The sequence below is a fragment of the Bos taurus genome, chromosome 10 (genome assembly GCF_002263795.3).
Source record: "Bos taurus isolate L1 Dominette 01449 registration number 42190680 breed Hereford chromosome 10, ARS-UCD2.0, whole genome shotgun sequence".
NCBI lineage: Eukaryota > Metazoa > Chordata > Mammalia > Artiodactyla > Bovidae > Bos > Bos taurus.
This window is the reverse complement of record NC_037337.1, coordinates 1,751,466-1,765,079: the sequence shown is the minus strand read 5'-3', so window position 1 is coordinate 1,765,079 and position 13,614 is coordinate 1,751,466. Positions and strand designations below refer to the sequence as shown.

The window sequence follows — 13,614 nt, the reverse complement described above, 5'->3', positions numbered from 1 at the left end:
ATGGAAACTGATCAAATCTAGCACAGCAGCCAAGCCCATCCAGGAAATCTGGATCCCATTCTTGGGGGAGAGGCTGATAAGCCTGCAGGGGAGAGATGTGCAGGCACTGATGGCTAGTCTCCTCTCTAGTGGCACGCCCCCCACTCCAGGAGGATGGACGCCTGCAGTCCTGGTTCAATCATGTGGCAGGCAGGCGTGTCCTCCTCAGAAAGCCATCTTGTATGTCCATGGGTCAAGTCCTTCAATCCAAAGTATAATTATCGTTGCTGCTGCTGCTAAGTCACTTCAGTCGTGTCTGACTCTGTGCGACCCCAGAGACAGCCTCCTACCAGGCTCCTCTGTCCCTGGGATTCTCTAGGCAAGAACACTGGAGTGGGTTGCCATTTCCTTCTCCAATATAATCACGGCTAACAGTTTCCAAATTCTAAGGTAAGTCTGTAATACTAGTAAGAGCTGATACCTGTTGAGCACTTACTATGTAGTGGGTGCTGACCAAGTAAAAGTCGCTCAGTTGTGTCCGATTCTTTGCGACTCCATGGACCCTCCGTCTATGGGATTCTCCAGGCAAGAATACTGGAGTGGGTTGCAATTCCCTTCTCCAGGGATCAAACCCAGGTCTCCTGCATTGCAGGCAGATTCTTTACCATTTGAGCCACCAAACTGTCCTAAGTACTTCTGGTTTATTTACTTATATAATCCTCAAAATAATCCTCTAATATGGATACTAATTATTTCCCCATTTTATAGATAAGAAAAACAGGACTTTGCCAAGGTCCCACAGCTCATGAGCGAGGGCCCAGCTTTTAAACCCACCAATCTGGCTCCTGAGAATTAGCTCAAAACCACCACAATGCACAGCCTTCCATGGCCACCTGTGCCTCATCCTCAGGAGCCAGTCTAAATTAAGGATACACTGGGAGAAACAGACTCTTTGGAAGATAAGTGAAAAGAATACCCAATGAGGAGAACATTTAATCGTCAACAAAGAGAAGAACTCTCTGTCAAGGGCAACCAAGCTTGAGAGATAACAAGAGAAACATGTGAGCACCCTGAAGTTGGCGATTCCCTCCAGGACACTGGGAGGCAGCTTTGGCTACTGATCAGGAATGATAAACATTAATGAATACACCTTAGACACGGAAAGCAAACAGGGGTTTCAAATCAGCACTCCATAAACTATTATGAGCAATTTGACATGGATTCAATACCTGAATTTTGTTCCAGTTTTGGAATCCTGAAGTGAAAAGGTGAACCTGAAGATGGCATCAAACGTAAGCTCACATGGGAGCAACATTCAGAATTCAGGCATTATAAGAGTACGGTCGGATGAATGGGACACAACCAACTCCCTCTGAACAACCGCCAATGCTATCAGACACTGGAGTGGCCAGTCACTGTCTACTTTGCCATAACCCTTAATAAAAATCACAAGGGCATATTCCCAAAACTGCAGGCGTAGATTTGAGAAGGAGCTGCTTCTCAAAAGTGGGAACTCTGTGTGATGTGGCCCTGGGACAGTGACAAGAGGGATTAATTCATTTGTGCCCCCAGACAGCTGATGTGTCCCCATAATCAATATTTTTAATAGTTTTAAATACATGTTTTTTAAATGCAGCATTGTTCTAAGCTGGTATTACTAATTTATAATATAAGGGAAATTCACAGACCCAGGGCTATTTCCCAGGCTGGGGGAAGAAGCGGGCACAGCAGGGAAACCAGCCCAAGCGCCCAGTGGCAATAACAGCAGTGGAAGAAGCACCAAGTGAAAGCAAGCATCACTTAAACTGAAGTCCTGTGCAGCTAGCTGGTGGATAAACCTGGGTTTGCTTCAAGTCTTATCACTTTTGACTGAGCTGCTGCTGCTGCTAAGTTGCATCAGTCGTGTCCGACTCAGTCCCCATGGACTGCAGCCCACCAGGCTCCTCCATCCATGGGATTTTCCAGGCAAGAGTACTGGAGTGGGGTGCCATTGCTTTCTCCGTTTGACTGAGCAGTCAGTCTCTTTTTGGCTTTTTTTTTTTTGGGGGGGGGGGTTTGTTGTTTGTTTGTTTTTTGTCCTTTGTTTGATTTTAAAATTTTTATTAGAGTATAGTTGATTCACAATGTTGTGTTACTTTCTGCTGTACAGCAAAGTGAATCAGTTATACATACATATACCCACTCTTTCTTAGATTCTTCTCTCATGTAGGTCATTACAGAGTACTGGGTAGAGTTCCTTGTGCTACACAGTAGTTCCTTATTATTTATTTTACACAAAGTAGTGTGTATGTGTCAATCCCAACCTCCCAATTTATCCCAGTCTTCCTCTCCCTAGCCCTGGTAACCGTAATATTGCTGAGCAGTCTTTTCTGCTGCTTGATCACTTTCACCGAGTCTCTTTCCCAAGCTTGCAAAAGCTTAATAAACAGGCCAAAAACTGAGGAATATTTTCAAATAGAAAATTTTCAAACTATATATGTATATGTACTTCCTTAAAGAAACCAATATTTGGTTATTCACAATACCTAAGTCATAATTTTTGAGGTCAAACACTAGATCTATGGTTTTCTCAAAGAATTTCAGGGAAAAAAATCACGTACAAGCTCTCTCAGACAATTTCAGACACAATAGGCAAATGTCTTCAAAATAAACTGCTTCACTGACAAGACTATTTTACTAACATAACAGTCATATAATATACTCAAACACATCATAACTAGATAGGGTAATCCAATTTAATTTATATTTTTTTATCCTCAAAACAGCATACTACTAACCAAAAAAAATCTATTTATATGCATCTCCCTCCTCTGTAAGTATGTGAACTGGACAAGCCTGAAGTGTAAAAGACTTACTAGGAAAACTAACTATAAGAAAAAAAGCTACTTATAAGCCTTAACTTACTGGGAGATTTTCTGCAGTATCCATTCATGTAATATTCATACCTTAATTATAAATTACTCTTTTTATTCATGAATGTAGGGTTCTTTAAAAACTCTAAGTAGGCAATACTTATTAGCTTTACATTAGTAAATATGCACTTAAAAGTAATAACTATACTTTAAAAATATTATATTTTAACCATTGTCCTAATTATGTCAAATGAGTGAGGTTTTTTTAATCATGCTATCATTTAAGAAGAAAGCTAAGCAATTAAATATTGCTTACTGAAATCTGCAAAGGTGAGAGAGATGGTTATGCATCCTTTAGGCTCACCGATTTTCCATTTTGCTGACATGCACTAACTGCTTTCCTTTTCAAAACTCTTCCTCCCCTCATTATCCTACCTTCCAGAACCAGCCCTTCTACATAAGCTCAGATTCTTGAACTACAGAGAAGTGGTGATCTGACAAACCAACTACACTAAAGGGCTCATGTCTTCATGTATTAACTGGTCACAAATGGTTGCATTTTAAAGACAAAAAGGAGAAGACAAATATTAACAAAATAATTGATAACAATGGAATTTTAGGCATTGTTCCAGAAGAAATTTTGAGGCTGGAGAAATTGGTTTTCAACATTCTTTTTTCATTGTAAATTATAACAGACCACCAGAAAAGAATATAAAATACATATGTGAACTGTTTAACAAATTATTATAAAGTGAACCACTATTAAACTATTTCTCATGTCGAGAAATAAAACATTAAGGGCAGTTTTCCTACACTATAGAAATCATTCCATGTGCGGCAACTCTTTCTTTTAGAGAAGGGAAAACAGTTGTTTTCCATCTAAAATATCCAGAAACACAAATGGCCACATATATATTTCAAAAAATATTTATAATATACACAATAAAATTATTAATAAAAGTGAATAAGGCCTCAAAATCTTAATAAAATGAAGGGCATATCACTGAGGCCCCATGATTTCCAGCACAGTGTTTTATAGTATTCAGTGAAGGTCTGTTACTATAGAGGATGTCTTTCTGTTTCTACTATTTTTTCCAACTAGAAGGGAAAATTGAGGATAATAATGTTATGTTTAAAAAGTGTCAAAACTAAGACAAAAAAAAATCTGGATGTGGCAGTATGGAAAATGCAGGAGACGAAGTGACATGCAGCCATACTCTACAAGCCTGGGCTACTTCTCAGGGCTTTACGGCAGCCTTCTGCTATAGCATGCTACTCTTTCTAGCCTTTAAAATGAAAGCAGCAGATGATCTACAAAAAAAGTCAGTTATCCACATAGGATTACCAAGGCTCCTAAGTAAATTTGTATTTTATTTTACATAACATATTAACTCTAGCAAGGTCATTTAGAATTAGAAGCATCCAGTTCAACTTACATATCATTCACAGAAAAAGACAAAGGTCTGGGACTTCCTGGAGGTCCGGTTAAGACTCTATCCTCCCACTGCAGGGGGCGTGGGTTCCATTCCTGGTCAGGGAAGTGAGATCCCGCATGCCACATGGTGTGGTAACCCCCCTCCCCCAAAAGACAAAGGGCTTTACTCATGAGACTGGTCACAGGTAGAAGAATAAGTTTATCAGGAGACTGCTATAGTTTATTAAGGAGCCAGATCTAGCTCATGATCTGTGATTATTTTTGTCTCTGGACTGTTAAACACTGCAGCATGGCATGGGCCCACACAATGCCCTATGGGTTAGGCAGCACTGCAGTGCCAGTGTTCAGTGTTCCATGGTCTCATCTGTTCACCTTTTAACACCCCATATGCAAATACTTTCAGCCCGCGTGCAGCGGACCATGACTACGCTGTTGTGCAGTTTGGCTTTGCTCACAATTCAGTGCCTTCATCTTAAGTGACCCTCGCCTTCCGTTCAGGAAGAGCGGCTTTCAGAAACAGAACCAACTTTCCCAGGATCTGTTTAGCTGCTTGACCTGGGGGAGATTCTTAAAAGTCATCGCTGTGATGTCCAGATTTCAAGATGCGGTACTGAATTCACATGGATGCTCAATTATAAAAACACTGAGCCTCACAAGGTCCCTCATAGCTCAGTCGATAAAGAATCTGCCTGCAATACAGGAGACCTGAGTTCGATTCCTGGGTTGGGAAGATACCCTAGAGAAGGAAATGGCAACCCACTCTAGTATTCTTGCCTGGATAATCCCCATGGACAGAGGAGCCTGACAGGCTACTGTCCATGATGTCACAAGAGCTGGACATGACTTAGCGACTAAACCACCACCAGCAAAGTTCATAGCTCAATTTGACATCTGTCAACCTTAGTTTAAATGTCTAATGTTACTTAAATGTTGCCACTGCTTTGAATTTAGAGTGGGCATGGAGGATGAACATGTGACATTAAAAGAAAAAAAAATATATATATATATATATTTATCAGAGTAATTTGACTTATTCTGTTTAATGGGGAAAAGGACAAATAGCCAGTAAGTAAAGCGAGACTATCATATATACAAGATTTCATTTTTAAAACTCTCAAATATGATACATTTGTAAACTTTTAGGCTAAATTTTATCCCACTTATTCACATTTTCTTTCCTGACCTATATTTTTTAAAAGCTACATCTAATGCTTGAGACAAATAATCAGGACAGAATAGATTTTAACTCTTCACAACACAACAGATTATTAGGTTTCATTAAAGACAGTCTGAGTTCATATTATCTGATCTAGAATGACTTATCAGAAGAAATATTATATTCATGAATTAAGAATGAGCTAGTAACTGGAAATATATTTTAGCTCTAGTTCTCACACTGATAGTACAGAATCACTTTGCTGTGGTTTTTCAACTTTATAACTGGTTACTATGGGAAAAAATGGCAGAAGACAGAACAACTTGGCAAAATATATTTTTCTAACATCACAAATTACAAACAGTAAAATGGCCATGGAAACTTTATATATATTTTTTCCTATCATCATGAAGGTTTTATATTTGCCAAAACTGATATTCATTATGTATAATTTAATTAAATTTCAAAACACATGATTTGGAAAATAAAAAGTGTTTAAGTGTACAGTGGCTAATTCTTTAAAGTTCAAATGCCTGACCTCAGCCCGTTCATCCCAAAGAGGTAGCCAGACCCCTGCCTTTCTGTTTCTGCATTCAAAAGTCCTAAGGGTGGTATTTAAACACAGTTACCTCTTTACTACAAACATACAGACTTTTAAGACTGATTTTGCTACATGTCAACTGCAAGATCAAACAAAGCATTCTGCTTGAAAGCTGGAGGGTAGATCATAAAGAGTGGGTGTGGATGAGAAAGATGCTAGGAAAATATGTCTATGCATGAAAGATCCCTTCCCTGGTTGGTCTGCTTCCAGTGTCTTCTCCCTTGACCCAGCACTCTCCTGGATCCCTCTGCTTTCCTCGTGACCAACATGGTCAACTTAGGAGAAGAAGAGATGAAGGCATTTCATCCTCTGCCCAAGCTACCGAGGCACACACCCCGAGAGGTGGGCACCAACACCCTTCTCTGTAGGTCAGAATACTGGTTCAAAACCAAAAAAGGCACGTCCAAGCATTTTTCTCCCTTAGGCCCTCAGAGTGGAACAAGGGGCTGTAGTATCTGAAGGACCTGTGATCCACACCTGTGTATGCTGGAGGGGCTGCCAGCCACGCTAACAGTAGAGGGGTGCCTATCTTTCCTCTCAGCCGTCCCAGGCCCAGTGCCAGCATGGCTCTGTGAATGGTTGTCTGGAAGCACGAGGTGTGGCAAACCTCTTCGTCTCCAAGTTTTTCTTCCTGTGATATGAGAACACAGTATGGTGGAGGAGAACTGAGCAAGCGCTCACATCCTATCCCTGTGCTGCTCTCCCACTCCCCCTCCCCCGCGGCCCCCCATCAACAGGGCCACACAGTTGAGAGCAACCTACAGCAGACCTTCTCCAGCCATCTTTTCTCAGGCCCCACATTTATGCTCATTTGGTCTAGGGCAGGGGAACAGCTCCACACCAGACACAAAGTTTGTTCTGTTCCAGAAGAGAGTGCGAGACCACGGCTTTAGAGGTTTTATTTGATGTAATTACCGTGGTGTATAAAGAGTGTGTGTGCTCAGTCACGTCTGACGCCTTGTAACCTCATAGACTATAGCCCGCCAAGTTCTTCTGTCCATGGAGTTTGCCAGGCAAGAATAGTAGAGTGGGTTGCCATTTCCCATCCCAGGGGATCTTCCCAACCCAGGGATAGGACCCGCATCCCCTGTGTCTCCTGCATTTACAGGCGGATTCTTTACAACCGTGCCACTTGGGAAGCCCCATATAAAGTATATACAAACACAAAATACATATAATTGTATGTAAAGATCACTTTTAAAAGGTTTATTTTGCTTAGGCAAAATTGAGAACATTTTTGGTTTTTCTGATTTTTCCACAGTTGAGCTCATATCTAGGAGGACTTAACTCAGTGTTCTTTAAACTTTTTACACAAGTACTCACTAAAAGAATTTGGAAAATGATTCACCTCAGTGCATGTTTCTAAGATGATATCTAACATCTTGCATCAGAAGTTTAAAGAGTATCAAAAGGATGTCATTTGCAACATATAGTAAATACTGACATTTTAAAATGTAACTGTTTTTACATACACTTATGGCTGATTCATGTTGATATATGGCAGAAACCAACAAAATATTAAATTAAAAACAAACAGTGTTTTAAAATTTTTAAATAAAAAGATGTAAATCTCTTGAATCTCTCTATTCACAGAGAATGATCTGGTGGCTGCCAAGGGGGAGGGGGCTGGGGAGGTATGAGATAGGAGAGGTTAGGGTTAGCAGATGCATACTTTGAGACACATAATGAGTAAACAAGGTCCTATTGTATAGCAGAGAATGGTATTCAATATCCTATGATAAACCATTATGGAAAAGAATATTTTCAAAAAGAACACACACAACCGAATCACTTTGCTACAAGTACAAATTAACACGACACTGTGAATCAACAGTATTTCATAAAAAATATTAAAACAAAAAATTAATTAAATGAAACTGCTTCATGACTCTCTTAAATATATCCAGTGTAATAAAATACCATACAACTTTGATATCCACAGTCATTCATTTTAAAAATACATGAAATGACCTAGAGGGGGTAGATGGGGGTATAGCAGGGAGGGATAAGAGGGAGGGGATATGCATATATATAGCTGATTCACATTGTTGCACAACAGAAACTAACACTACATTGCAAATTAATCACACCCCAATTTAAAAAATTTAATTACAAAAATAAGCAAACAAAAATACATGAAATGAGTTTATCAGTTGAAAATTTCACAGCAATCTTTCATTCTCCTTGTAGTTGCAACTCAATTTCATCTCCTCTGCAAAAATGTATCCCAAAGTAATGTTTTATGCTTGAAAGTATTTATTCATCACTATATCTTACTTTTGTGACAGAAAAACAGAAATAAAGTAAAAGGCTTATTTCCCATGACCATAAAGCTCGACATGGTAAAATTTTTTTCTAAACAAAGTTATCATTACAATTACTAACAGCATGTTATTAGTACACTGCATCAATGCTGATAAGTAATTTTTAAATGTAAAACGTATGTTTTTATTGAAAAGTTAATTCTTAATAAGATAAACAGGATAGTCTTGTTTTCTCCATGATTAATCTGGATCATACCCATTCAAGAATATTATTTTGTGCTAAAATGAAACAGTTTAGCAACAATTCCATTCTTATTTTTATTTGAATAGATTTTCTTCTTCACATTAAGTAGAGGTTTATATTATTCTGTTAAGTATTCTGTTATAAGGACATCACCAGTGTCCCAGAGAACTTCCAAATTACATGTAGACCTATAACTCTACAAGTAGGGATACATTATCTAAAAGTATTTCAAATTTTCTATTAAGTGGTAAATCAATTGGGTCCTTCATCAATTCTGCTGAAAGTCAAAGTGAGAAAATAACATACAAGGATGTGTCACTTGATAATCAAGGTCATTTTACTTTTCCAACATCAGTCCAGGAGGTTGAACATTTAAACACAAAATAGTATAACAGATTCCGAGTGGGAAAAATGACTACTTTTCTTTTGGAAAATAGGAAAAAGTCCATTGGAAGGGGCAAGCCTACTATCACAGGCAGGCTCCTTCCAGGAAAGAGAATCTGGAAATCTAGTCTATCAAAACTGCCTGGGTCTAGAGAACCCTGAGAAAACCCTCCGGCATCCCCTCCTCACCAGGGGCTAGAATCTTCCGTCCCAGGCCACCAGACCTTCAGAATTTGCTTCCTTCACAACAGCATCATAGAACATACCATTAGTCATAAGAAAACTACCTTCCTGGACACTTAAAACAGAAAGTGCTCCGCTCCACAATACCTGACACATGTGCCTGATTTCGGTAGGTCTTTTATCTCTTTGGTATGACAAAGTGGTTAAGTATACAAGTCTTACAAACCCAGATTGGTTTCTAGCTCTGCAAATTTACCCACTGTTGTGATCTTCGACAAGTTATTAAATCTCTTTGCATCTCAGTTTTCTCATCTATAAAATGAAGATATAACGAACTCCTTATATAGTGGATATGAGGATTACATCAGATAATTTCTCAGTTCAGTTCGGTCACCTCAGTCGTGTTCAACTCTTTGCAACCCCATGGACTGCAGCACACCAGGCTTCCCTATCCATCACCAACTCCTGGAGTTTACTCAAACTCATGTCCATTGAGTTGGTGATACCATCCAACCATCTCATCCTCTGTTGTTCCCTTCTCCTCCCACCTTCAATCCTTCCCAGCATCAGGGTCTTTTCAAATGAGTCAGCTCTTCGCATCAGGTGGCCAAAGTCTTGGAGTTTCAGCTTGAACATCAGTCCTTCCAATGAAAATTCAGGACTGATCCCTTTAGGATGGACTGGTTGGATCTCCTTGCAGTCTAAGGGACTCTCAAGAGTCTTCTCCAACACCACACTTCAAAAGCATCAATTCTTTGGCACTCAGCTTTCCTTATAGTCCAACTCTCACATCCATACATGACTACTAGAAAAACCATAGCCTTGACTAGACAGACCTTTACTGGCAAAGTAATTTTATGCTGTCTAGGTTAGTCACAGCTTTTCTTCCAAGAAGCAAGCATCTTTTAATTTCATGGCTGCAGTCACCATCTGCAGTGATTTTGGAGCTCAAAAAAATAGTCTGCCACTGTTCCCACTGTTTCTCCATCTATGTGCCATGAAGTGATGGGACCAGATGCCATGATCTTCGTTTTCTGAATGTTGAGCTTTAAGCCAACTTTTTCACTTTCCTCTTGCACTTTCATCAAGAAACTCTTTAGTTCTTCATTTTCTGCCATAAGGGTGCTGTCATCTGCATTTCTGAGGTTATTGATATTTCCCCCAGGCATTTTGATTCCAGCTTGTGCTTCATCCAGCCCAGCATTTCGCATGATGTACTCTGCATATAAGTTAAATAAGTAGGGTAACAATATACAGCTTTGATGTACTCCTTTCCCGATTTGGAACCAGTCTGTTGTTGCATATCCAGTTCTATCTGTTGCTTCCTGACCTGCATACAGGTTTCTCAAGAGGCAGGTCAGGTGGTCTGGTATTCCCATCTCTTTCAGAATTTTCCACAGTTTATTGTGATCCACACAGTCAAAGGCTTTGGCATAGTCAATGAAGCAGAAGTAGATGTTTTTCTGGAACTCTTGCTTTTTCGATGATCCAGCGGATGTTGGCAATTTGATCTATGGTTCCTCTGCCTTTTCTAAAACCAATTTGAACATCTGGAAGTTCACGGTTCACGTATTGTTGAAGCCTGGCTTGGAGAATTTTGAGCATTACTGCGCGGCACTGGAGTGATGAGCAGCCAAGGGGAGATACCCCATGGCCGAGGTCAGGAGCAGCTCCTGCACTTCGCTGAAGCACCCGTGAATAGATACCCCATGTCCAAGGTCAGGCACGGCAGCTGTGCTTCGCTGGACCAGCGGTGTGGAGATACCCCACATCCAAGGTCAGAGAAACCCCCATAAGACGGTAAGCACTGGAGCCACTGTGAGGAGATACCCCACATCCAAGGGCAAAGGAGAAGCCCTAGCAAGATGGTAGGAGGTGCAAATTTGCATTTAGAATCAAACCCCATTCCCGCCAGAGATGCTCAGAGGGCTCAAATAAACCTTATGTGCACCAGGACCCAGGGACCCCACAGAGACTGGGACAGAATTGTGTTTGAGCATCTCCTGTGGAGGTACGGGTCGGCAGTGGTCTGCCGCAGGGACAGGGGCTCTGGGTGTGGGGATGGCATAAGCCCTCTTGGAGGATGTCACCATTAACCCTACCACAGAGCTGCCGGAACTTACACAGGACTGGGAAATGGACTCTTGGAGGGCACAACAGAGCCTTGTACACTAGGACCAGGGAGGAAGGAACAGCGACCCCATAGGAGACTTGCCTGTGGTGTCCAGGAGTCTCTGGCGAAGGCGTGGGTTGGTGGTGGCCTGCTGCAGGGCTGGGGTCACAGACTGTAGCAGCACATGTATGGGACCTTTTGAGAAAGGTCACCATTATCTTCATTACATCCACCATAGTTTGGCCCCAGATAAATAGCAGGGAGGGAACACAGCTCCACCCATCAACAGATAATTTCTAGAAAGTATTTAGACAGTGCTTGTCATTTGTTGTTGTTAAGTCACTTCAGTCGTGTCCGACTCTGCATGACCCCATAGACGTCAGCCCACCAGGCTCTCCTGCCCCTGGGATTCTCCAGGCTTGTCATTTAGCAAGTGCTAAATAACTGTTATATCCTTTTTATATGATAAAGTTCCTCTAGATCAGGGGCAAGTCTTGCTCCATGGGACAGGGTCTGCACTGGGTGTTTTTTCCAACACTATCAAGTAATTCTTCAATTTTCAGCAGACACTGCTGAGTATCCTGAAATTCAACTCTGTCCTGATACTATCTACCTGGGTAGCATCAGATCAAACAGGTTAAGGGCTCAGCTCCATAAGACTGCCCCCTTCTTTATTTTTAATTGGAGGATAACTGCTTTACAATGTTGTATTGGTTTCTGTATTATATCAACATGAATCAGCCATAGGTATAACATCTGTCTCCTCCCTCTTGAACCTCCTTCCCACCTCCCATCCCATCACAGGCTGCTAGGTTGTCACAGAGGACGAGGTTGAGCTCTCTGTGTTATATAGCAAATTCCCACTACCTACCTATTTTACATACGGTAATGTATATGCAGCTGTGGGGAGCTGGAGCAACAGTGAGGAGATACCCCATATCCAAGGGCAAAGGAGAAGCCCAAGCACGGCCGTAGGAGGGGCGAAATCATGGTTAGAATCAAAGCCCATACCCAACAGAGACTCTCAGAGGGCTCAAGCATAACTTGTGCGCACCAGGACCCAGAGACTCCACAGAGACTGAGACAGAACTGTGTTTGGGTGTCTCCTGAGGAGGTATGGGTCAGCAGTGGACTGCTCCAGGGGCAGGGGCTCTGGGTGCAGTAGACGTGGGTATGGCATAAGCCGTCTTGGAGGAGGTTGCCATTAACCCAACATAGAGCCGCCAGAACTTACACAGAACTGGGGAAACACACTCTGGGAGGGCACAAATAGAACCTCGTGCACACCAGGATCCAGGAGAAAGGAGCAGTGACCCCACAAGAGACTGACCCAGACTTGCCTGTGAGTGTCCAAGAGTCTCTGGTGGAGGAGTGGGTCGGTGGTGGCCTGCTGCAGGGTCAGGGGCACTGAGTATAGCAGTGCATGCATGGGGCCTTTTGAAGGAGGTCACCATTATCTTCATTACCTCCCCCATAGTTTGGCCTCAGGTCAAATAACATGGAGGAAACACAGCCCCGCCCTTCAACAGAAAATTGGATTAAATATTTACTGACCAAGTGAGTGAGTGAAGTTGCTCAGTGTCTGACTCCTTGCAACCCCATGGACTGTAGCCTTCCAGGCTCCTCCGTCCATGGGATTTTCCAGGCAAGAACACTGGAGTGGGGTGCCATTTTCTTCTCCAGGAGATCTTCCCTACCCAGGGATTGAACCCGGGTCTACCACACTGTAGGCAGATGCTTTACCTTCTGAGCCACCAGGAGCCCTGCCCATCAGAACAAGACCCAGTTTCCCCCTGTCAGTCTCTCCCATCAGGAAGCTTCCATAAGCCTCTTATCCTTCTCCATGAATCAAGGTCCATGAATCAAGGCAAACTGGAAGTGGTCAAACAGGAGATGGCAAGAGTAAACATCAACATTTTAGGAATCAGTGAACTAAAGTGGAATGGAATGGGTGAATTTAACTCAGATGACCATGAAATCTAATACTTTGGGCAAGAATCCCTTAGAAGAAATGGAGTAGCCATCATAGTCAACAAAAGAGTACAAAATGCAGTACTTGGATGCAATCTCAAAAGCAACCGAATGATCTCTGTTCCTTTCCAAGGCAAACCATTCAATATCAGAGTAATCCAAGTCTAAGCCTCAACCAATAATGCTGGAAAAGCTGAAGTTGAATAGTTCTATGAAGATCTACAACACCTTCTAGAACTAACACACGAAAAAGATATCCTTTTCATTATAGCGGACTGGAATGCAAAAGTAGGAAGTCAAGAACACCTGGAGTAACAGGAAAATTTGGCCTTGGAGAACAGAATGAAGCAGGACAAAGGCTAATAGAGTTTTGCCAAGAGAACGCATTGGTCATAGTAACCCTCTTCCAACAACACAAGAGAAGACTCTACA

General features: G+C 41.6%; 1 protein-coding gene across 10 annotated transcripts in view; it reads right to left on the bottom strand.

Annotated features, from left to right (window-relative positions):
* Nucleotides 1-13,614, bottom strand: part of EPB41L4A (erythrocyte membrane protein band 4.1 like 4A) — a 296,657-nt gene that overhangs the window by 49,594 nt on the left and 233,449 nt on the right. The window contains exon 14 of one of the 10 annotated variants that reach the window (XM_059890413.1): nucleotides 6,501-6,654. The exons of 8 other annotated variants lie outside the window; for them this stretch is intronic. In XM_059890413.1, the coding sequence (XP_059746396.1) occupies nucleotides 6,501-6,654 (154 nt within the window). Of the gene's footprint in view, nucleotides 1-6,500; nucleotides 6,655-11,213; nucleotides 11,407-13,614 lie in introns of those variants that run through there. One more of the 10 variants, XM_059890414.1, reaches the window with a different exon arrangement.